At 36.1% G+C, this 26,407-nt stretch overlaps 1 protein-coding gene across 36 annotated transcripts in view; it reads left to right on the forward strand.

The window, feature by feature from the left end:
• RBFOX1 (RNA binding fox-1 homolog 1) overlaps positions 1–26,407 on the forward strand; it is a 751,763-nt gene that overhangs the window by 616,864 nt on the left and 108,492 nt on the right. For all 36 annotated transcript variants that reach the window (XM_090151326.1, XM_090151330.1, XM_090151338.1 and 33 more), the window contains one exon: positions 112–354. In XM_090151326.1, coding sequence (XP_090007452.1) covers positions 112–354 — 243 coding nt within the window. The remainder of the gene's footprint in view (positions 1–111; positions 355–26,407) is intronic.

Here is a 26,407-nt window from a genome sequence, read left to right on the forward strand (position 1 = left end):
AAGAAATCTAGTGTTATGCCCTTTTCAGGCCAGCAGTGCTTGCTTGCTTGCTAAACTATTTTATCTCACCACACGTTTCTTCCTTTTTTTTTTCCCCTTTGATCTTCACAGGGTAATCAGGAAGCTACAGCACCTCCTGACACAATGGCACAGCCTTACGCCTCAGCCCAGTTTGCTCCTCCTCAGAACGGTATACCTGCAGAATACACAGCCCCACATCCTCATCCAGCTCCAGACTACACAGGCCAAACCACTGTTCCAGAGCACACATTAAACATGTATCCTCCTGCTCAGACACACTCTGAACAGAGTGCAGCTGACACAAATGCACAAACTGTCTCCGGCACAGCCACAGTAAGTCAAGGTTTTGGCTATTTTTAAAGTTGTGTGTTTAGAGTGATGTGTTTTTTTGATAACGTCAGTTTTTATGTTGACTTAATAATTTTACGCTTCACTTGTATTGGGATTGTTTGCATTTTAGAATGTGTTGATATTAGAGAATATTAGTTTTCTGCTTTTGGAGCCTCCTATGATGCTTGGGAGCATTCTGGAAGCTGTAGTTCCTTTTCTGTAACATCAGACAGACAAATTTGTCATCAGCATAGCATGCCCGTGAGTTGTATAGATTAGGAAAACCCAGGGGAAAAAAAAAAAAAAGAATTAAACACAAATAGTAACTCATTTTGTGATTTTTTTACTGTACTCTGTATTTTTTGACGGACGTGAGCAGAAAACCTTTCATAGAAATACTTCTGAATGATAAATACATTGAAATTGCTTGTGTGAGTGTATGAATGAGTATTATGAAGAGCATATCTGCAACGCTCCAGAGAGTTTGTTCACGCAGTCTTTACCTAAAGTTGTGAGGGGAGTCTGTGCTCAACAAAATGAAAATGATAGACTTTTCTTCTATTTGATTTATATATGAAGTTCAGAAGTGTTATGAATTATGCAAGAGACTCCTCAGACAGCCGTATCCTATAATTTAAAAGTCATGTATTTCATACATGGATAGCGTACTGCTTCTGTTTTAATTCTTGATTGGAACCCAGTATGTCCAGTGCCCAAGGCTGGTAGATTTCTGAGCCGCTGACCACCTGCACGACAGACATAGGATAGAGCACAGAACTGATAACTCATTGCAGTTTGGACATATGCTTGAAGCAGCCCTGCCTATTAGCTGTCATCATTGTCCTTGCTACAGCCATGGTCTGTATCTCATCTTACTGTCCTTTACTCCCCTCCAACCTCAAGTCTCCTCAACCAGGGCAAGAGAAAAGGGAAAGCACATACCATTAAATGAGTTTCTGTGGAGACTTGTGTGTCCTGTCACATCACTAATTTCTTGCTATGGAAATAAACAAGAAATTAAAATACTAGCATTTCATATTCTGTATCTAGAAGGCTGGGAATTACCTAGGGCACTTGCATCTTATTATGTTAGGAAAGAAGAGGAAGTCCTTGTAATGGATCTTTAAGAAAGCATATGAAGATTTTTTTGTATCCTTATGGCAAGGTCATCACAGATTTATTAATACTGAGCAATAAGTATTGTGCCTCTCCACATTCAATCACATATACTAAAAAAAACCAAACCAACCAACCATACAAAAAATAGTGAAAAAATTCACCAAAGAATATTCCTTGCTATTATCATGAACTGTTTATGATCAGAAACCCCACCTTGTTAAGGAGATGCCTTTGTGAATTAGTTACACTGTTTTGTGATCCTCACAGTAGAATGTTTAATTCTTTCACATTTGATTTGACATATTTTTACTGCTCTGATTGGCTCTTTGCTAACAATGTGAGAAAGTTGAAGAGCATCCTATTTTTCTTTATCACATAGTTTTCTGTATAGCTCTACAGTGTCCTCTATTTTGTATCCCTTTGCAAAGTAAACTTCTGGTTCTTTCCATCTTTTAAAATTTTCTTCCGTAGTCTTTTATGTCAACTGTTGCCAAATGTCAGTGTCAGCGATTTAGAGTAGAAACTCTAAGCGAGTAGATAATCCTGAAAAGATTATTATTAAAAGTATCATCTTTTCTGTTGTCCCTATCTAATTCTTTCAATTTATTTTGCTCTTTTACCTGCTGCTGCATACTCAATAGGCTGCTGTGATGCCCAACTCAGCTTTTTTGTGTTTCAGAACTGTTCGCCTGTTGCTGTTCGGTTCTGAAGAAAAAGACTGTAGTTGTGAAAATCAATGGTAAAACTCCTGTCGATGTGAGTAGGGCCGAACTCATCCCTTGTCATTTACTGCTTTCAGTTTATTGTTTGCTCTCCTCTTTTTGATTTTTCAGTTTGAAGGAGTGTTTTTCTCTTTATCAGAAATGTTGGGTGTATGTTTTTCTAACATCTTCCGTGGCAAGGACTGATGAAAAGAAATCACTCAGATTGTCTGTGATGCCCTTATCGTTTTTGAGTGTTCTGTTCGATCCTAGCTCCAACAAATCCAATGATTCCCTTGAAAGTTCTGATACAGTAACAGGTTTGACTCTTATTTGTTTTTGCACCCTTTGCTGTCTGGTCTTCTGATTTCCTTATTGCCGTACTAATTTGCAGCCTGCATTTTACTTGTCATATACTTTGTCCCTTCTGGCTCCACTAGGAGTGAATTTTCATTCACTGAAGGATGGTGCTTCAATTCTACTAACTCCTTGTATTCTGAGAATTTCATTTTCTTGAGTCTTTTTATTATGGATCTTTTTCTTGCCTTCCTATTTCTCTTCTTACAGAGAAATGTACATGACTTAGTTTAAATAGTTCCCCTGTTGTTCATAAAGGATTAGATTTCTTTGCTTTTGACATTAGGGTATTTTTGAGGAAGTTATTTAAAAAAAAAAATAAGTTGTCTTTATAAATTGCAGTATTATATTGAAAGTTGTAGAAACTATCCCTCTCTGTAGAAGTGTACACTGAAAGTACCATTTGTAGCCTCGACTTTCTGTGCACTCCCAACTCATTTGAGCACTTTTAATTAGTTTCTGTAAAATGGATCTGGCTGTTCTATCAGCAGGTGTGCCATTTTCCTTAGGCTTACCTCTTTATTACATTCCAAAGTTCTTATCAGTTGAGAAAAAATATTTTCTTTTTTGCTTTTGCTCACATTTACTACCTAGCGCTTTGAAAATTGCAAGTAGGAGATAGGTAACTTCTTGATACTGTTAAGATTTTATTTCTCTGCAAGTTGTGCATCCCTAGTTCAAATATAAATACATGTTTAGCCGTGATTAGGTTTAGAAATGCTCTTCTATTTCCAAAAAGTCTTTTTTGTAGTGTTTTTCTTTTTAATGTTACTTCGCTCTATATTTTGTTAGGGAAAGTTTTGGAAATGAGTGGTGCTTAGTATATCTAGGGATTACTGACTCTGTACTTTGATATAATAAAACAGGAGAAAAAGTACAGGATGAAAAGGGAAGTAAATATTTAAGGACAGGATGATTAACTGAAACAATATAAAACAATCTGTGTGTGATAAAATAGGCTGATTTTATTTGGAGTCTTCTCTGAATAAGATGATTTTCATCTTTTGGATCAATATGCTTATTTAAATTTAATCAAGGAAGTAGTCTATATGAGTATATGCTTAGTCAATACTCATCCGATCCTGGGTTCTCCTGTGAGGTTAAGTGCTAATAGACTTTTGGAGTTGCATAGCATCAAATGTACTTTTAGTCATTAACAAAAACAGTAAGTTGTTTCCTTCAAGAAGGGTGGATCAATTATAGAAGTGTAAGAAACTTAAGGCTGAATAAACATCTGAAATTTTTTCCTGGCGGTTTTGAGTGTTACACTGCAAAGTGCAAAATTGAAATAATTTTAATACATTCCATCATTTTAGGAAATATATCACCTTTTCATGTGTACATATATCTATGTGAATGCACTGTATATGTATTAGGTCTGAGAATAAAACTTGGTCAACTTGTGTTTCTGTTTTTCTGTACAGTTTCCACTGATGTCAGTTGGAGTTGGATTTGTAAATATAAAGTGCATTAACTCTGCATGTGTAAGAAAGCAGATAATAGTAAAGTTTGCTTCTCTATTGCTTCCCTTTGGAAGTGTATTATACTACTAATAGAAGCAAATATGGTATGGTAAAAAACTGGTTTGTGCCATTCTGATTTTTATGTGTGTGTGTACATGAAAAAAAAAAATCACCTCTAAAGTTAATTATGCTTCCAATTTAGATAAACCACAAGATCATTCTGTAGTCTCTCTTCCTTGACATGTGATGTCATCAGATTTAAGTTTATGCTTGGACAGGCATCCTTAAGCAAAACAAAGCTGCTTTGAGATGTTGGCAGTTCTGAATCAATGTGCATCATGGCACTGGGGCTTGCAGTGCATCTGAACTCATTTAGAAGACCTGAAATGAAGCTGCATTACTCCTGTGCAGTAATTAAATATCAACTTGCCCACTACCAAAATTCCTCACGTAGCACAGACTGAACTTGATGCTCTTCTCTGTAAATACAGTTGGTATGCTGGATAAAAATGTCTATTCTTACAGATGACATGCTTTTACTCTGCATTTTTGCACATCCTTTGGGAATTGATGGTATGAACATGTGTCATTTTCTTTTCTTGATGTTGTGTCTAGGTTTGTGCTTTCTTAATCATGTTGCAGGAACCATCTTGTCTTACAGGGACTTGGAAAGGCTCACTGATATTCTAAGCTGGAAGGATCATTTACCATGTTGAACTTGATTGTTTTGGTGAAGAGAGAGTTGAATTTTTTTTGTTTTCCTACTGATTTCTATGTTAAGCTTTTTAATTTGGGTAAGAAAACTGACTGGAAAAAATCTTCACATGAAAGTTCTTGAGTGCATCACCTAATCCCACAGATAAGTAGTTTGCTCTTACAGTTTTCTGAAATATATATATTTGCTAGCTCCGTTTACTGCTCTATTCTTTATATAAACAACTGGCATGCTGTGTGGTTTTTTATCCTTTTTTATTCATCTTAGTTATCCTTTTTCTATCCTGTTGCTTTGTTCTTGGTCTGTCTACCTTCCTGATGTGGAAGTACATCAGTTCTTTCAAGAAACTGTATTTCATGATTAGCGGTAGGCTATATGCTGCTTGTTTTAGAGGTGTGGATCAGTTGTTCTCGTTTTTACAGGAGTGCTAATAAAGCAGAGATACTTAAAATGAAGTTGTCTTTAGTTTGCTCATTTGTCATGTAACCACGATTGTGTTCATTAGCCTACAGGTAGGCTTTTCTTCAGTCCGCTACACCAAGAAACTGTTTGGAGAGCAGGACACTTCTCAGGTGCTGTTGATTTCAGCTGGTATTAGACTTCTCTCTGAATATTCTGCTTATGCCTAATAGCTTTTCACATTCCATCTAGCACATAGATTCTGGAACTGCCTCTTTGTGTAGTTCTGTCTGGAAAACACATGGCGCAGAATTGCAGTACAGAGAGCTGTGTCAATCATTTCTCAGAATAGCTGCGCTTGGAGGACTGTGCTCTCTCTGTGGAGCAGCAAGGAACTTCTCACCATGAAGTGGCTGTCTTGCAAGTCACATTTCCCCATGGATGTTGTGGTTTTTCTTTTCTTTTTTTTCTTTTTTCTTTTTTCCCTAACTGCTGTCAAGACTTTTTATTCTGTTTCAATTCTGGTTTTGTTTTGTTTGTCTACAGACGTTTGACACCAGCTTTGCTAGATAGTTGATAATACTTTGACAATAGTTACAGCAGTGTTTACCTAAATAATACCGTGCTGCTGTAGGCTATTGTATAATCATGGTGTTCTGTTTCGGTTATGCAATTTGGCTGCACCTGCTACTAGAATAAAATATTTCAAGGAGCTTGTTTCAACACCCCCAAGTGCTCCAGAGCCTCCGAAAGCAAGCAACTTGGTCCAGCTCGTTCTCCACAGTATAGTGAGAAGATCAAAACTGACATCCCAAATAGATAACATAATGCTGTGCTGGTTTTCTAAGGCACAATAATGTCTTGTGATTATAGGCATTATTACTTCTAAGAGGCTTCTTTCCTGAGAGCATTGCATGCAGACTTGGTAACTGCCCTGTTTGTGGTTCTTTGCTTATGCTAAAGAATAGCACAGACGTTTTGCTCACTTAAACATCTGTATTTGTCAGTGCATGCTCTAATGTAGCTTCTTCTCAGGGATACACTGAAATTCAAACAGATTGCTTTATATGAAACAGTTAAAAAGTGACTCTTTGTATTAGTTGTGTTGCCTGCTAAGAAGATAAATAACCCATTTTTTGTGTTGCTGACTTAACATAGACTTTGCTTCCAGAAAGTACTTGCCATGTGTCAGTAGGTTTTGTTTTTAGTTTTCTTGCACTTTGTGTTGTCTCTTGGGCTCTTTGCTCTCCATTCCAATTCTTTTATGTTTTATTATTGGCCTTTTCTTCTCACTCAGCAGTGTTAAGTATCCAAATGTTCTGGCTGTGCTTCAGGTTCTGATGTCTTGAGAAAAACATTTGTTGCACATTTTGCTGAATAAACGAAGCATGCATTTCAAAGGGAACCTTGCTGTGGTGAAATGGCTAATTACAACTTACTTTATATTTGACCTTCTGCATCTTACATTATAACATGGTAATTAGAAACAATCCTCACTTAAGCGGGTTTTTTTTGTTTTGTTTTGGGTTTGTTTTTTTTTTTGGAGAAAATTAGCTCTCATTTTCTCTAAGTACAGGAGTGTCTCTGCTAGATTAGGTGAGACTAATTATGTTTTCCATTCTCCTGTAATTGGCCTGCAAAAACTGGTTAACAGTTAGCAACTTTATCAGAAGATATCGATTCCTCCTTACACCAAAGTATTGTATATGTAGTATAAACTTCTGTATGGGCAGGAGCACTTTGTCCAAAGGCAAGAGGAGAATATGTTGGCAATAACTTGGTCAACCTTAGGTCCTCGCTTGTGAGAAACAAGAGCAGAATAGTCCAAATGGTAGACCATTCCATCAGCTGGAATGGTTTTTTATATGGAAAACTAACAGTGTTTGTAACGAAGAGCTATAAAGATCGCCCCCTTTGTCCTCCTGTCCTCTTCCTTAAATTATAAGGGTGAATTTCTGGTAACGTGACAGTCTTTTCACAGCATCATCAGTTACTCTCCATGTAGGTACGACTTCCTATTGGTCTAAGTTAATGATGTCTTCAGGGAGTATTACACCTAAACCCTAAAATATATTTTTTAATCCCTGTTTATACTCTCAAGTTTCCATTGCTCTCCCACATAGCTCTCTCTTCAGCTTTTCCACCCACTCATTCCCAGAATTACTTTAATTTAAGCCCACTCGTATGTGGGCTGACTTACCACTTCTCCCTACTTAATATGCTCCCTTTCTAGGCTCAGTGTGAAAAAGCGACTTGATTCAGACGTCTTATTTCGCTGTCTGTCAGTATTAGAAAGGCAATAATGTGGCACCTGGATCTGTCTTGGCTGAACCTGCAAGCGTGTCAGTTCTCCTGTAAGTTTGAAGCTACTTTAGAGTCTGCTAAGGATGAAGCCGGTCAAAACACACATCACAGACAGCAGTATGAAAAGGAAAGAATTCATAGAACTAGGTATGCATTCAGGAAACCGTTACTGGTTGTCCTTTTAAACTTTAGTGGGAAAGGATATAGACAGAGATAATAGTCTAGTGCACATTTGTGCAGTATTTAGTCATTCTGTGGTACGCAGGAAGATTTGGGCTGTCATTTTAAATTGCACAGTTCTAGACCTTATATGACCAGTTGTTTATCGACTGCAGAAAAAGAAATTCTGGATTGTTTTTTCAGTCCTGAATTAATGCTACATAAAAAAAGGCAATTTATATATGAAGAAGCAGCAGGGCAATAGTAATTTACATTTCAAGAGATGGCTGCAATTTGTGGAAAAACTAGAGTAGTTTATTTCGTGTGTGTGTCTTGATTCCACTCTAAGACTTGTATGAAGCTAGAAGGTCAATCCAGGACACGAGGCTACAACAGCTGAATTTTGGTTATGAAATCACACATATCTTTTAACTGTAAGCTGCAGGTAACATGATTAAAAGTATTAATAGGAAAATAATGTATCTGCCTTAGTGAATCTGAGCCACTTAGTACATAGTTTTCAAAGTTTCACATGAATATTCAAGTTTAAAGAAAATAATTGCTTATTTCTTATACTTTATTACATTGTTTTTTTCTGATTTATGTTGAATACAATGCTTTAAAATATATTTTAGATCAAAACATTAGCATAATACATGCATAGATCAACATAATTGGTATTTAAAAAAATGAGATACTCTTAAACTAATTTTTACTCTTACTATCTGAAGTTTTGTGACCTCTTAAGATAAATTTTACTTCATAGTTGTATCTTGCTATGTTGTCTTGCTAGATACTACTTGAAATAGTGTACATATTTGATTGTTTATAGTGTTTACAGTAGAATGCTTCTACCAAAGCCTTATTCACTGTTGTCCTGAAGAAAAAGGAAACCCCCTGTTGTTTCCCAGTGCATGAAACCGACTTCGCTGCTTTGTGTAAAACTGAGGTTCTTTCACGTTGATATGTGAGCTGTTGTTAACTTCTGAAAAAACAGCTGATGAAAGAACAACTTCATCTTATTTGTTACTTTATTCTTAGATTTAGGTAACTGCTGTGTGCTTTGTGTTCTTTATTTACTTGATTAAAATTGCACGTATGGCTTTTGTTGAGACTGCAGGGAAACAGGTAATTGAGATGGCTTTATATACAAAAAGGAAATAATTGCCAATGTTCTTAAAAGAATGACATAAATGAAAAACCTGCCTCTCTTGTTTTTCTTGCTTCTTGCCTGCTTTTAATCTTTGAATGCATTCTATTTATTTTCTTGTTTATCTTTATGACTCTTTAATCCCTTTTTATAATCTTTCTCTGATTTTCCACTTAGGTTATTTTTCGATATGATTACTTTGTCTATACTTCCCACTTTATCCCAGTTTTTGCCCATTCCCATATTATGTAGTAATTTTCATTCCCTCCCCCTGATGTTACAAAGACAACTAACATTGGTTTTAACATCGCATGGAGAGAATATCTTCTGAAGGGTTTATATAATTGAAGAACATACAAAAACTCTCTGGTATCTCTATATAGATTAATGCATCTCACTGAATCTAGATGCTTTTTCAGATGGTACTCCATGCTGTTTTGTTACGATATCAACATATTGTACCATGTTGTTTTTTTGCTTAACCATTCATGACCTTTCCACTACAGACCACTCAGGCCGTCTACTGCTCTTGATCAAAGGGACTTTGTGCATTTTCTTTTCCAGAGGAGATTCTTTAAATCTCACCTACTGAAATAGCTGCTGTTGCCATCGATTCCTTCCCTGTCTGAGAATTGTCAATGAACTCAAATAAGAGTGTTATCACAGTACGCAAATTCTGAGGTTCTCATTTAAAATCCATCTCAATATGACAGGAAAATGCATCATTCTCTTCAGGTGCTTCACAACCAGCACAAACAGTTCTGCAAAAATGCTTCTGAAAGGAAGGGAACATCAGAATGTTCTTCCCATTGGTCTCAATCAAAGGTCTAATAACATGAGCAGATGTTGTAGAATAGAATCATGGAAGATCCTGAGTTGAAAGGAGGGTCATTGAGTCCAACTCCTTTGGTGTGGAGACAAGGTGTAGCAGACAAATTCTGTAAATGAATGGAGCAGATGATGTCATAGATGGTTTTCCATTGAGATTACTTCAATTTCCATGTATTGACTGATTCTGAGGTGAGACTGGCAAGAATGAGAATTTTCTCTTGCTGTGATTTTTCTTTGGTTTGTAATTAAAATACTTTATTACAAAAGAAAAAAGAAGCAGAATGCCTTCGGATTTATTCAAAAAGAAATAAGAAAGAACAATTTTACTTGGTAATCATTTGTGTTTTTTCTACCTTTTAACAAGAAGTGCAACAAAAGATGTCAATTATTTAATTTAGAAAGGATTCACATAACTTCCAGCTGTTCTAGAGAGGTATCTAAATATTTGATTTGAAAACTATGTGTATTCAAACTGCAACGTAGAGCAGTTTCGATCACCCAGCTATGCAAGGAGATCCAAGTCTGTCTATGCTATTTAGAGTGCTTGCAAATGAAGCTTCAGTTAATGAGAGGTCTGGCGCTTTGCAAGAGTGCGGAAGACAACCTAGCTGAAAGGAAAATATGTAAATTTACTGTAACAATTTAAGTATTTCAGCACTACTTCTGCTTTTTATAGTGACATAAAAGTATTTTGTAGTATGTTCTTATTTCCAAAACGGTATTGTACCGTGTAGCATTAAAGCAATATAGTTGACTGTAACTTCAGTATAAGTTAAACATTTGATAGAATTAATCTTAATATGAAATTAAATTGAAAAATAAGTTCTGTGTGTTTTCCTTTATGTTAAAGGTAAATTGTTGCAGGATAGGCTACAGAACTTTGCTTGTAACTTTTGTACTCGTGACAGCAATTCTCTCGTTATTTCCTGAGGCTTTTTTTGCTTATAATGGTATGAAAATACCAGGATTGTGCTGAAAAATACGGTTTCTTATGGGCACATTCCACTTACCTCTTCTATTACATAGGTTTCAAGTGCAACGCTATCAAATTCTATGAGATGCCTAGTTTCACCTCAAAATGATACTGCTTCCTTATGCTTAATTTTTTTCACTTTTTTCTTTGAAAAGAAATGGGCAGGCACAGCTGGCATGCTGTCTACACCTGCAGCAGGAAAAAATAGTGGATTATTTCCATTTGTATATGAATGTCACTTTTTTTTTTTTTACTATAGACTGTGTCCTGACTTTGACAAATACTATGAATGTGTCTAAACAAATGAAAAAATTAAATGATTAAAGGATAGATAAGTAGCTAGGTTATAAGCAAACTGAAAATCTGTTATGTTACAAGCTATTTAATGTGATGCGCTTAACATACAGCAGGTATTTTTTAGAAAGCTTGCTTGAATTCTGATTTTCTGTTTTTATTTCTGATCAAGAAAATCTAAGTTAAAAATTTGCGAAGTAGTTATTTTTTCAACGTAGGCATTGAATCATTCCTAATTCCTGAACGCTGTTTGATACTCACGAGCTGGTAATGATACAGTCTAGTAAATTTTCACCGTGATTCATAGTGCTTTCCTTAAGTGACAGAGCAGAATTTTATCCTTAGAGATGTGTTACAGCCACTTTCAACTGAAGGTAGCTTACACTGCTGTTCATTATAATCTAATAGAACTGCTTACAAGGTTTTTATGGTCAGGAGTAAATACCTGCATAGTGGGGTCCCGAGTTTATGCAGAGCTTAGTATTGTTTGCATACATAGCATGAGAAGATTTTGCCTTCAGTACAAGCTGGTGAGTAAGATTTAAATTGAATTTCAGAAATTAATTGAGGCATCAAGCTTGTGCTGAAACGTCAGTACTTGCTGGTATGCATAAAGATCTGCAGTACTGGGTACTATTAGGGATATTTAAAAATTTGTTTTCAAGGCAATTAATCTTTAGCATATACTTGTAGTTACGAAGTTCTGGGACACTGTGGACTCCAATCATTATAAAATGGATAAAGTTAACATGCAGCTGTCTGAGACTGGCAGTGTGTGTACTTGTGAAATGTTTCGTGCGTGAAATAAAAGCACTTTGACACTGGCGTAAAATGTTCCTATTGACTTTATCCTGTCCCCAGCACACAGTTCCAGTTTTAGTGTTCCCTTTGTCGCATTTGGATCTAAGTTCCCTCTTTTTTTCTTTCTTTTATATGAAGAAGCGTTGTAGTTCTGTTCTCTCTTAAAAGAAACATGCAGCCATTTCCCACATTACTTTTATTTTTGCATGCTCAGCAAAGTGAACTTTCTAAAGATGTTTTATAAATCAAATGAGCTCCAAGTCAGTAGTATCTGAATCACTGATTCTGTTCTGCGCTTCTAAATTGAAACTGCTTTTTTGTTTATTTTTTATTATTATCCTTACAGCATGATAAATGTCTGTTTTCAGGGTCTTTTCCAACCTTGGTGATTCTGTAGTTCACAAGACTTTTTTCATATGCGTGCTTTCAGAACTGTAAACTTACTATTACTCAGAGTCTTGTGTGCCCACCTTAGCTCAATGCATCTAAATTTCCACGTGACAGTTATATCTAGGTGTGGTTGGGGGACTGGCCTCATCTGTCTCAGCACACTTCTGAAAATCAGGATCCTCCATCCAAATAGACTGTTACGTGCCTGGGAAAGTAGCATGTATGCACAGTCTGCTTCATAATACAGTTCAATTTAATAATCCTAATCATGTTTGCGCAGTAAGTCTGTCAGTAGTAAACATCAGTCATTTTGTGTTACTTTCTGACTGAGAAATGTGGTAGTCTACCAATAAGGGGTGTCTGCCTTGGTCACTCACTATATAGTATTACTTTCTATTATCGTTTAAAATCTATATAGACATAATTTTCAGGTGGAAAATGAAATCAAATATCACTATTTCCAGTTTTCTTAATTTAGACACTTAATATATTGGTGCAAATTTGAGTACCTTTCTAATTCATTGAATTACTAATTTGACATATTTAAGATAAAGAACGTTTAGACCTGCTAGGTTTAAAAAATGGCTAGTTAGCATAATATTTCTTTGTTTTGTTCTGATCTCTGTAGCAATGAATTCGCTGTCCACTCTCCCGTGTTGGAAAGGCTGAGTGGGGAATGCACCATATATCTGAGGTTTCTGTTAATGCTACAAGTATTAACATGAGGGTTCAGCGTTTGAGCTTGTAGGAGCTGGTGCATTACCAGTCACAGGAAGGTGACTAATGTTACGAAATCGTACAGTGGGTATTTTTAGTTTGAGGCATCATAGTGACTGAAAGAGAATGTACGGCATACAGTGTTGCTGCCTTAGGACCAGAATGTGTTGTTTGGGTGCTTTGGTGCAGCTGGGGGACAAAGGGGATTATATTACTTGCTGTGTCAGGACACTAGGCAATCCATTGGAGCACCGTAGGGCTGCGGTGATGTGATTTTGCATGCAAGAAGGTCTTTTGTTTTTAGTAAAAGTTCTGACGTTTTACAGGGTCGTACTTCCATACATGAGGAAAGTTGGATTGCAATTCCTGCCACTCTTCTGGGATAGCACTAAGCGATTTCCACGAGCTTGTGGTTTCAAATAAAAATATGCCTTTAAACATAGGAGTTCTTCGAATGTGGGAGTAGACTATGGTAAAGCTGAGATATTTCTGAGCGTGCTGCTGCTCTGTAAATCTAGAGTGATATTCCTTTTATGTTCAGTTTAGAGGGATGATTCTCTCTGAGTTTCTTGTGAAATGATTGATTTCATCCCTGTGACCATTTTGTGAGGTTTTTATTGAATTACAATTGTTATCTTTTCCACTTTCACAGAGGAGGAAGTAAGGAACAAGTAGTTTAAGTAACCTGCACAAGGCAGATCTGAATCAAAGCAGATTGCGGCAGCTAGCTGTCCTTAGCCCAAGTGTCTTCCTGACTGAAAGATGCTTGTTTTCTCCTAGCAGCAGAACGCTATTTCTGATTTTTGTTTGGAATTGGTGTGCTTTTTTGGAGCACTGAGCGCTCCAACTATACCCCACCTTTCGATGGGGTTATAGTGTGTGGTAGCATCTAGTAAGAAACATCTATTCTTTTGCGTTGGAGTAGAACTGCAGCTTATTTCCACTTTCCTTGTATGAAGGAATGGGATTAAGGAGTAAAAGATTGGGTCAAAGAAACAATACAAGTAATATAAAAAATCCCAGGATCACAACAGAAGTCTAATGATAATGGTTTAAAACTCCCCACAACTTGTTATATATTAAATATTAAATATTCATCTCTGCCTATAATGATGTGTATTTGGATTGTTCTCTGTTCCTTCTTGACAAATTGGTAGGAGAAGCAAAATAACTTGCAGTGTACTGTCCATTTGTGTCAGGTCTCCATGATTGCAAGTGTTCAGCTATGCCACTTTGCTTCTCATATAGAGAGACCTGTAGATTTTGTGAGAGGGAGACTGAAAACTGGCCTTCAGCTTACTGAGTTATTAGATTTAAAAGCTGTGAGAAAGCAACAAGAAGAGGTGGTAGGACATCTTGATATGGGCAAGAAGCATGAGCACTTCGCATTTCGGAGAAGGGTGTAGGCTAGCAGCATCTTGGCAGAGGAAGGCATCATGGAGAGACAAGCACTGCAGTAACGCTTCAATCTATTCTGTATGTAATAAAACTATTTGGATTTTTTGTTGTTGTTCAATTTCTGTTTGTTTTCTGCAATAAGTGCAGCAAGCAAGGCCAGTAGTAATCTATATCTCCACGTGATTGTCAGCAAACAGAAATCCATCAGAAGCTGAGACTGAATTCTTGTTCTTCCAACCGGTGTTCCTGCTTTACTGCGCAGAAGATTATAGCAGAACAGCATAAACACTTTTCCTTTTTTCCTGTGGCATTTTCTATGGTCTTCCCCTCTTCTTCCTTTTTTTTTTTTTTTTTTTTTTGGATGATGATAATACTTTCCCCCTGTCACGCATCCCTGGTTAACAGCGAAGAAACAGTGGCCTTAGAATAGCCCTGTAGGTATGTTTAGCTTATGCAGTGTTGCTGTAGTCAGCCAGAGATGTTATGAGAATGCTTGTCTGCTTATAGTATTACTTAGCTCATGGTAGATGTCAGTACCCTACATTTCATACTTATTTGCCAAGAAAAAATACTTGCAAGCAACGCTGTATTTGTCCCATGTTTCTGCAATGCATTCATCATCTACTGATTTTTTTTTCTTAGCGTATGGCGTGGGGAGACATTTAACCAAGGGTACATACGGCCTGAATTGCTGTATTCTGTGGTTGTATTTATTCATTTATTGTTAATTAGAGGGCGTGACATTGTTTGTGACTTCAGAAATTTCTATACGGATAACTTGTGTATTGTTTTGCTGTGATATGACATTGAATATAGAAGGAAACTTAAGTAAAATAATAATAAAAAGAGATGTTTTTTAGGAATAAAATGGCACTGGCAGATTTTTATCATATTGGCATGAAATCAAAATTGGGGGATTTGGCTATTCAATGTCTAGTCAGTCTCATGAGTAATAAAAAATAGTTTTGTTTTACGTTAATTGTTTTCTTAAAAATATATATATATGCCAGTGATTCAGAATTCAAGCAAAAAGAAATTGCAAATGTTCCCGAACAATGATAGCTGAAGTACAGTGCTGTATATGAGCTTTCAGTTTGATAAATACTTACTTATGAGATCATAAATACTTTGAGGTACAAAAGGTTAATGTAGTGTGAAAGGCTGTAAAACACAGCAAGCAACCTGCTAGATCATAATGATGCATTAGTACCTTTCAGTATGAGTGCTTGTGGTTATAAAATCTTTGAGTTGAATTTATTCTGTAATACAGGAATGTAAAGCTGGAGTATCTTCTCTGTATAGTTGTACTTATCTTTGTGCGTTTATTTATCTTTGTGTCTCCCTCTCAGCAGAGGCTGTTCTCTGCTTAGAAGTGAGCTCTGACTGAAAATGATAAATTAAAAAAAAAAAGAAATACAGAACACGCAGCTCTTTTTGGCTAATTTAATTTCTGAAGAGCGTAGGTCATAGGTGCACTTGTGTACTCAAAGTAAATTATGAAGTAATACTTGGTGGTTTTTTGACTGCTGTATGTTAATAGGTTTCCCTGAGATAAAGTAATAGTATAAAAAAAGCAAAAGTGATATAAATTCTACAAAGGTGAATGTTGCCTGAAATTTATATTTCAGGAGTAGGAGAAACGCAGTGCTAAATTGACAAAGTGAGCATTTGCTTTATGGTAAAATTGACTTTATCATAATAAACTATAGAACTTATCAGTCTTAGAAGTCTGCTGCAGTGTATTGTTGTGTCCAATATGCTGATGCAGCTGATATTTCTCATTTAATATCTAGCTCTCTGGAGTGTTAATTTTCATGCCTTCCTCTTATTCCAATATCAGAGCTCATGACAGATTAGGATAATTTTACTGTAATTAATCTTTTGAGTCAGTTCCACTCTTTTCAATGAAGTTCTGCGTCTTGGATAAGCTAAATTGAAATAGTTAATAAAATCTGAAATCAAAGATGAAAAACTGTTATTTGCAGACTGTTGGTTGGTACTTACTGACAGACTTCTCTGCTCTCTGGTAACAAAAGAAGCACTTTCAATTTGTGCTCTTAATGAAGTACACCTGTATCTGGAGGACATTTAATAGTTTTTGAGAATTGCATAAGATGAATATCTACAGGAAAGTATTTGATATAGATACATCCATCTCCTATTCCGGAAGCCTGTTTTGTAATATATATATATTTTTTTTTGAATATTGAAAATAGTTCCTTTCTGTCCTTACTAAGATGAAATTAAAAAGTTGTCAGCGTTTTGATTGAGCAAATACGCCTTAGGTAAATTTCTGTAAGACCCCATTTAAACTTGGAAAGGACATTGCGAGCAGTTTCTGCTCTGATAGAATCAGCGGAGTACAGTGGATGCTTTCCCAAATATCTTTGAGTGAGAGAACACAAAATGTAATTTGCATCTAGTAAAAGCCGTCAGAGCATCTCTGCAAACAATGTATTTCTTAATATATTTTGACAAGTTTTATTTTATTTTGGAACAATTGTTCAAGCTAGAAATCCTAATAACCAAGCCCCAGTGGACCACTCTGTCTAGTTATAGGTACATGACTCAAATTGTCAAATGCTGCTTCATGTTACAAAATACAGGATTTTGATGATGACACAAAAAAGTTACGTATATTGTCAGCTTGCAGTTGTAGATTAGGGTATGAGGTTTTACGTGTCGTGATTCTGGGCACAAACTTGCTTTGGTTCTTTTTTTTGATTTTGCTCTAAGTGTCTGCATTGCATTAAAGCAGCCATAGCTGCTCAGTCATTGCCTAGGTGTAGATTTCAACAGTACCTCTTACTTGACTTTTGAATTAAATATCTTCCTCGTGCTACAGTAATCATGGATGTTCTTAATAGAATTGCATGGGGGAGCTTAATTAACCTTTTTTGTTGTTGTTGTTCGTAAGGAATTATTTTTTTTTTTAAATCAGTGGTGTAGTTTCAAATTTAAAGCATCTGCCCCACAATGTCTATTAGAGGATCTTCACACGAGGAAGTCAAGTGAAACAGGACTGCTCATCTTTAGCTCACAATTAATTTTCTTTCAGCTGAAATGTTCACCTGACATTCTAATCAGGAAAGAGAAAGAGTCCTGAGTATATGCATTAATAAATATATATTCTTCATGAATTTATATAATCTCTTAACTGCAGTCATTAAAACATACTGGATGGTTATACAAATAACTGAGGGAATTTCAAGTTATGCCTACTATTTATGAGCCTCGCGTTTGACTACTTTCCTTTCTTTTGCTCTTATAAATAGTAATAAGTGAAATACTTCTAATATTTTTCTATAGCTTTTGAGACGTCAGGAAATTTCCAGTCTTTTGGAGCAGGTCATTTCATTATGAAGAGAGAAATGAGCAGACAGTAAATTGTGGAATGGCTTGGGTTGGAAGGGACCTCAAGGATCATCAAGTTCCAATCCCCCTGCCACAGGCAGGGCTGCTGGGAGGTTGTAATGTACAATATTACTTCCCGGAGAAGTTACAGAAGAATATGTATAAATGCAAGCTCTCTGTTATCTTTTTTTATCAAGTTAGCTTAAGTATTCTCAGTTAATTATATTTCTGAATGAATTCTATTCCAAATAGCTATTAATTACTGCCTTAGCTTACTCTCAACTTAGTGGCTAAATTCTACTGAAAAAAAAGATGATTCTTCATCTTTGTTCATCCTGAATTAAGTCTATCAGTTTTCTTTATAAACTTTCTCATGTTCCTGGAGAACTCTATGTGCAGTGTAAATTTGGTTGCCAGACCTTTTTTTCCTTTAAAAAAAAAAAAAAAAGCACAAAAAAACAGCAAATGTAATATGAGAACAAAATAGGAGAAAAATTCCATGGCTAGAAAAGAATAAAAAAGTGCCATGGGATGATTTATTTTAAACATACCTTAGATTATCAAATACTCTTCATAGTAGTGATGAAGTGTGTTTGGATGTTCCGAGGTTGCTGCAGAAAATATTGTTCTTTTGACTTGGCATACATAGAAACTGGGAAACAAGCTCAGAATTAGAGGAAGATTTCAGAAAAAAACAACTGAAAACTATTTTCTGCTTTTTCTCTTGTTCCATTTATCTCCCACTAGCCTACATAGTTGGATTTTAAAACAGTTGGTTTTTTTTGTTGTTGGTGGTGGGGGTTTTTTTGGTTGGTTTGTTTTGCTTTTGTTTCTTTTTCAGCAGATGTTTGAAATATAGTGAAAAACAATGGAAAAATTATTTGTTAAGTATTAAGACAGATTAGATTGGGAAACAAGGGCTGTTATCACTGTAACTGGTGTACGATAAGTTGACTGTGTGTTGGAGCTAGTGTAACAGTATTCTGTTTTTAGTGTTTCCTGATTTATTTCCTTTTTTCTTTTTGATTAGCAGGAAATAATAAAGCAGATTTCAGTTGTAGTTCAAGGAATCTGGTGAGCTTTACTGCTTATGGTTACTAATACTTGATGCAAACGTGTTTATAGAGGATCTTCCATTACGTCACACAGTGTCAAGAGAAATGGTGGAAAGGACATCGTAATGTAGAAATTATGAACAGCTGATGCAGTAATCACAATTGAACAGCAGAAAAACAAATTTCCGTAATATATGTTAATTGATTTACATAGTTATGCCATTATATATCACACATATACAAAATACACAATATATATACATAAAGAGAGAGCGTAAGAGAGTAATATAGAAACCTTAGTTATACAAATGGGATCTAATGGGAAAACAGTATAACTGTATATAGTGTTATATATAATCAGTGTATACTGAGGAAAGTGATCATGCTGAGTGCCTTCCTATAGAATATTAATCCATCTTTCTGAGGAGCGTCTTGTTTATTTGGGTTACAGCCATCAGATGCTGGATGTGGTAGAGTGATGAAGGGAGATGATGTACAGTCCTTGTTTGCTGACATGTTGACAGAATGTTTATTCTCCTGCAACTTCCAGCAAAAGTAAAGGCTTGTACGTTCCTGAGTTCAAAGAGTTTGTTTCTGCTTTGCACAAAGTCACTGAACCCATGGATCTCAGTACGTATAACATAGTTTGTATACCTCAGGAAAGTGTCTGGGCACACATAGTACATCTCTGATATTCCTGCAAGATCATCAGTTGCATAAATGTTGGGTACTTCTTAGAACTGTGAAGATTTTCATGAAACACTAACCGTACTTATCTTGACAATAAAAAACCAAGATGAGAGACATCTCAAAAAAAAAAGTATTGTCTAAAAAGATACTCTAACAAACATAGATGAAAATAAATACTTTAGGAAGATATGCTGGAGGAAAGAATGAAAAACCATATCTTTACAAATGCACGTTATACGCAGAGCATAAAAATAAATGGCAAGAGATTAATTGTAACCCTTTCTGAACTTTTGAAAGGATATACAGAAGACTTCTAGAGCTAATTCTGCTACATTTCAGAAAGATCACAGTACTCCTTTATGGTAATGGAGAGCACTTGGTGGGGAGTAGAGCAGAGGAGGATAGGAAGTAAGGTAGAGGGTTAGGGTTAAGGGTTTTTTGTCCATCTTTTGAATTAACTGATGTCAGATATTGAATCAGAGTAACCATTTGCATGACTGCATTTATCAAGTCTGGTATTTAAAAAATATATTTTTTCAAAAGAAATTCAAAGGAATTTATTCTGAAAATAGTCTGTGAAGAGAATGCAAGATAGGCCGAAATAACTGTAATGGGTGTCTCAGATAATATTCCTAATATTTTCATAATCTTTTGTTGTGAGTTGTTTCACAGTGGTAACTACCAAACTGGTTTTTTCTCACTTGTTTAGACTAAAGTTCTGTTTCTAATGTAGCTCCAAATTTCATCATTATTGTATTCAATGTTCAGCATGCCAATGATATCCATAGCAAGTCTTTTTGTTCAGTTACTAACATACTTATTTCAGAGATGATGTGGCTTAGAGATTACATATTGTGTTCTTCTGCTTCACGTGCACCCTCAACAGATTCATGAAATCAGTTGAATTTGGAGCAGCTAATACTGCAGGGTTGGACAGATGCAAATGGGGAACCATTGCAAGAAAGTGAATTCACACCACTGAAATGGAGGATGCTCTCTTCATCTACAGAAACTTTATTGCTGATGACTGTTCAAAATAGAAGAATCCATATAATGTGCTAATGGTAAATTGAAATCAAAAGTATATTGATTAAAGTGAGTAGCTGTGAGTCAGAAAAGTGGCCTGTTATGTAAGAATAAAATGCATGTTGTTATATTGTGTACAGGCAAAGGAGCACTAATTTCTGTCAGGATTTTTTTTGCCATTGAAATGCAGATTTTATTTATTTGCCTCTCCCTTTTAAAATATTCTTCCTTAGCCTGCTATTTTCTTAAGCTTTATGACTTGATCCTCCTCAGGGCCCAGTTAGTGTTATTAGTCCTTACAGGTCTGGCTCAGTCCTCTTCCCCCCCTCGCTCCAGCCCAGCTGTGCTGCTCTGCTGCTGTGCCACAGCACATGGGGCCTGCTGCTGGATTTTAACCTGCTGACTGACATCCCATTGTAACCTTGGGTCAGCCCCAAAACTCTGTACCTGTCCAATGACGATTGGGACCTGCCCTTCCCTGAATATCATGGCTGGACATGGTCTTGGTTTGCTGACAAACCAAGCAGAATCCACAGAGAAGGCTGCTCAGGACTGTATCCAGTTGGACATTAAATACTTATAAGGATGCTCTAGAAAAGTTGTTCTAGTGTCAGATCTTAAGATTTTTTTTTTTTTTTCCTAGCATCTAAAGAGAATGTCCGGTATTTCAGCCTTAGTCTATTCATTCCTGTCCTGTCCCTGGACACAACTGAGGAGAGTCTGGATCCATCTTCTCTGTACTCTCCCTTTGGGTATTTATGCACATTGATAAAATTCCCTGTGAGTCTTCTGTTTTTGTAAGCTGAGCAACCCCAGCTGTCTCATTCCATCCTTGTATGCCAGATCCTGCAGTGCTTTTGTCACCCTTGTGACCTTCCATTGGACACTCTCTCCCATGTCAGTGTCTCATTCTGGAAAGCCCAGAACTGAACAAAGTACCACAGATGTGGTTTCAGCAGTGCTAATTAGAGAAGGATCACATCATTGGAGCTGCAGGCAGTGCTCCTAACATAACTCATGATACTGGTGACCACTTTTCCACAAGGGCACATGGATGGGTCACATTCCAATTGCTTTCTAGGGCTCCCACGCTTTTTTCAGTACAGCTACATTTCAGTTCCTCGGTCCCCAGCCTGCTCTGGTGCATAGAGGTGTTCCTTCCCTGATGCAGGGCTTTAGATTGCATTGTGCTGAATTTCATGAGATTTTTCTTGGCCCATTTCTGCAGACTATTAAGGTCTGCACAGTCCTGGTATTGTGGAAGTCACTCTCTCCAGGTTTGTATGATCTTTGTATCAAACTGAAACAGATTTCATTTGAGTAACAGAAAAGTTTTGGTTTTTTTGGTTTTTTTTTTGTTTTTTTTTTTTTAAATTGTGGGGGTGACTGAACTCTGTCAGGCTGTTCAGAGAGTAGTTGTACTTTACCATCTTTGAGTGACTCAGAAGCCAGATGAACATTGGCCTGGGAAACCTGCTTGAGCATGGGGTTGGACCTCAGCCATGCTGTGCTTTTATGATCTGCAAACATCACTGCTGAATCCCTTTTCTGTGATTAGGATGAAACTCCTTTGTAATAATAGCTGAGAGAGCACAGATATAACATTATCTACTGATTCCTATAAATAGCAAAGCTGTTTGAGACTATTAAGGCTGATGGCTTCTCTGAACAGGTGTTAGGTGAAAATAGGTAGATCTTTTGGTTGCAACATGATAAGATAGGAGAGAACCAAACAAAACCAATAAGAAATAAATCTAGCTATTTTTTTCAAGGCTTGTTCATAAACTCTAGAGTTATGTATATGCTTGAAAAATTACTATCCTGCCTAGCGATAGAACTGCCTTTTGTTAAATTGGTGTGTGATATCTCTGCATAAAGAGGTAAATGTGATGTAGGAAGTGGCTTTTTGTGATATCGGAAACCCTCAAATTCTGCTGGGCTGTTTGAAGGCTCAGGAATTGACTCCTTGCGCAAAAACATGCAAGTGAGCAAATGGAAAGTCGCAGCAGGAATTCAGGAATAGGTGAGGGGTCAAACAATGAACAGCTTTTATCATGTTGTCACGTTTTCTTTCTTTTCATGAGCTTGCACTGTAGCGATCAGCCATTCTCTCGCAGTGTGAAACTCTATTCTCACAAGTTCACTCAGCAGTTGGTTGTGTCAACACAGCTCTTACAAAAAGAGATTTCACATGTATAACATACGTCTAGTTCAGGGGAGAATTTCAGAAAATGGAGTACGTTTATTCCAGCTGAAGGTAAACATTGCTTTCTGAACAACTCTTCATAGCTAAATTTGCAAATGTTCCAACCAAAGATGCTTCATGTCTTTCTTATAAAGAAAATGTCTCCTGAAGCTGTGAACTGTAGTATTTATTTAATGATTTTTCATTTAGACAAACAATGTCAAACATTACAGCTTTCCTAGGACAGGACCGTGACTTCATACAAGCTAGCATCACTAACTTCAAAAGACATTTTTTCTAGAGTCTGTTCCTAGAAGAAAAAAATTAATGAGCTTACCGTAGCTTTGCAGCCTTTTATAAAATTGATTTATGTGGGATAATACTTCTAAGAATTTTTAAACTAATTTAAATATTTAAAAAAGAATCTAATTCTTTACGCAACAGTGATGTGTGAACTAATGACCACACACACACAAAAGTATAGTCACCTTCCTCTGTATGTTTTTATGAATCATTTCATCAGGTATTAAGGTAATAAGTGAGGTGGAGATGAAAACTTATTTAGGGAGTATTTAGTACCCTATCAGTACTGCCTGAGGAAGCTTCTCCACTCCTGTTCCATGTAATATATCCTTGTAACTCTAATCCCTGAAGTCTTTCTCTGTGGCTTCAGTAAGTGTCCATTTCCTAACTGGTTAAAGTAATCTGAGATTAATCTCAAGATAAACTGCTGTGAAAAGGAGCAGGTCTCCAGCATTCTCTCATTCACCATCAGTAGTGAGTTGAACAGCCCGCTCTCTAATGTTATGAAGTGTTAATTTTCAGTTGGATTGACGGATCTGACGTAATACTTGATCTGTATGAGCACTGAAGACAAGGGAGGTGGAAGGGACCTGTGTCCAAAGGTAATACACAAGGCAGAACTGGCTTTAAGAGAAAACAAACTGCATTGTGAGAGAGATCCCAGAGGTGAATTTAGGTCATAATTTGTGGGTGAAAATGACGCAAGCAAGTAATTATTAGCATTGGGAATATTGATAGCTTTTTGTTCGTGTTGCTGATTTTCAGGTGTACAAGCCTGTGCAATATGAAGCTTTGTTTCATTTAAATGATTAAAAACTTTTAAGCAACTCTAGTCAAGATTTCTGTTTATTTCCGTGATGTTGTTTTCATACATTTTCATTTGCTGTCTCTCTTGTGTTAGCCTTTCAAGTATTGAAAGAAAATTATCTTTAAGCACTTTGTTTCTGCTGTTGAAGTCTTTTGCAAGAGCTACAAGAATCACAAGAAGTAGTATTATTATGACTAATAGGTGAAAGAGATGTAACTAAATTAATTGAATGTTTCTTTGTGTCTATGTAATACTGTTTAAGACATTTATGGTGAATTGAGTTAATTATTTTGTCCTTCGACCATTAAAACATTTCTTAGTGTCTGTTTAATTTTTTTTTTTAAGGATAAAAGGTAGGAATTTCTTTTTAAATTATCTTGTGACAATGTCACAATAATTTCATTTTTGCAGATGTAGAATGAACTTATACAAATGTGCCCTTCTTAGTTAATGGATACGGGAAGTAGCTGATAAGAGAATGATTTTGTTAATTGCTGTTGTTGTGATATTCATGGATGTGATCAGTAGGCAGTCAGAAATATTTACACAATTAATACGTAAATGTATTAAAACAACCTACAATGATTCCTTCTCCCGTTCCAATTCATTGATGTGGTGATGTCATCCTGATGTCCTTAACTTGAACTCAGTGAGCCCTTAGTTACTCATAGCTCCATTAAAATCAATCATAAATATTATTTTAAAAATTATATCCACTCTTTATATTGGTAAGTTTTGTCTAAGTTTTAAGACAACACATTCAAAATCCACAACATACATGGATTCTGGTGATTCCCCTTCTAGCGTGATTGATATGCTATTCCTCAATATCCATCCGAATATTTTAGAAGAAAAATGATGGCCTCACAATGTGGGTATCGTGCACTTTGTAAGAAATGTATTCCGTATTTTTAAGAAAGATAGATTGGGGAGATAATTAACGTAGCCATGTAATTAATAAATCTTTGGCTCACCTGCACTACCAGAAGCTATGTTTTTGTTCTTACATGTTTTCAGAATTAATGATCTCTTACGTGCTCTTAGCTTTCTATGCATATGCTATCACAATAACAGCAGTACTTTCTTGTAGCCTGTGGTATCAGCATCCAGAATGCATCCATCTAGAAATGAAAGAAGTAGTCTCTACTTCTGTTGAGCTTGCTGGTCTTTTCAGCTTCACTGGGTTCACCAAAACACTGTATGGCTTGAGAGCTCCAAGTGTGCCCCGCATTTTATCTCAACTTTAAAGCATGTATTATCTTAATAAGAACACAAGAAACCAGTGAACATTAACATATTTCTATTAGTAGTGAAATGGAATAAGGAATTGCACTTATGCACTAATAGGCTGAACAGCAACCAGTGTTATTGTTCGGTGCTCTAGAGATGGGACAAGACAGCCTCATAGAACAGGGACTTTACTGCTCTGTTTATTTCTCTTTGGATCTGTCGAAGGAATTATTCTGACTTGTTTTCACTGGGTGCTTTGGATAGTCAAGTGTTCTTGTAAAAGAGAGCAGGAACTTCCTACCATTTGTGATATGGAAAGTTAAGTAAAAAATAATAGGAATGGTGAAATTCTTCTATTGAGTATTATGCTGAAGTTCTCACACAGCAGAATCAAAAAGTAATTTAATTACTAGAAATAAGAGGGTCAGGTCAGAGTTTACCGCCCTGGAAATTTAGCAGTATTGTCAAGTGAACTCATCCTTATGTATTTCTTTGTGCATGATGACAAGTCAACATCTATGTGCACTTTTCAGTAGGTCAGCGCAAAAAACAATGCATGCAGTCTACAGAAATGAAATATTAATAGGATGTGTGGCATGATTTGCATGCCTTGCATTATGTGCTGCTTAATTTTTATTTTATTTTTTTTACCTTTAAAACTAGTTTAGAAAAATAATCTCTCCTTGTAATGTCCCGGGGAAAAAAAAAAAAGACTGTTGAACTTCAGTCATGAGCAATGTAGCTGACAAGAAAAATCCCTAATACTTTTCCTGGCAATGTTTATGCCACTAGTAATAATAATGAGAAAAGATAGTGATACATTTCTTTTAACGTGTACACCTTTATGTAAAAATTTAAGTTCAAACGCGTATCTATGTAAGGAACTTCTTACACGTATTGTTTTGCTTTCTGGGAAGCACATTCTGAGGATGGATCCTTCAGAATATGAGTTCTTCAAAAAGATTAATCAAATCTACTTAAGAAAAAAAGAGAGATATAAGGCCATCCATGTTCGTCGATACACTATTGGCAGTGTACTTGAGAAACTGTATTTTCAGGAAGTCCTAAATTCAGTTTTAAATTAACTTAGCTGACCTTTTTAATAGAAAGGTAACTTTTCAGAATTTTGACCCTTCTTAAATGGAAAACGTGCAATATTATCTAAGGGAAGTACAAAAAGGACTTACTATGCATGATTTTTTTTCTTTGTACACATTCAGTATGGTTACAGTTTTGCTCAGGATGCATATATATTTTTTTTCTGCTGAACTTTTCTCGATTGCTTTTTTATCAAGTTTACAAATCAAATCAAACAGGTATATTGCAGAGCTCTCTGATATTATTTTCTGCGCTTATAGCACAATGTATTGAATTATACTTGCTCATGTACTGCTGCTGCTATTCTCTCCAGATTGAGAGAGAATGACTGTGGGGGCTGTAAATTCACTTGGCTTCCAGCGCTACTGGTTAAATCAAGAGCCCTATTCAGGCTAGAGAAGAGACAGAGCAAGTGTTCATTACACAAATCAATTTGGTCAAAAGTACAGCACAGTGGGTACTCAACCATTGCTCACATAATATTGTCAACGTAATCAAATAATGCCTCAAAGACATTCACAAGCTCTTTCTCTCTG

This window comes from Phasianus colchicus, chromosome 16 (genome assembly GCF_987193195.1).
Source record: "Phasianus colchicus chromosome 16, bPhaCol1.hap1.1, whole genome shotgun sequence".
In the NCBI taxonomy this organism is placed as follows: Eukaryota; Metazoa; Chordata; class Aves; order Galliformes; family Phasianidae; genus Phasianus; species Phasianus colchicus.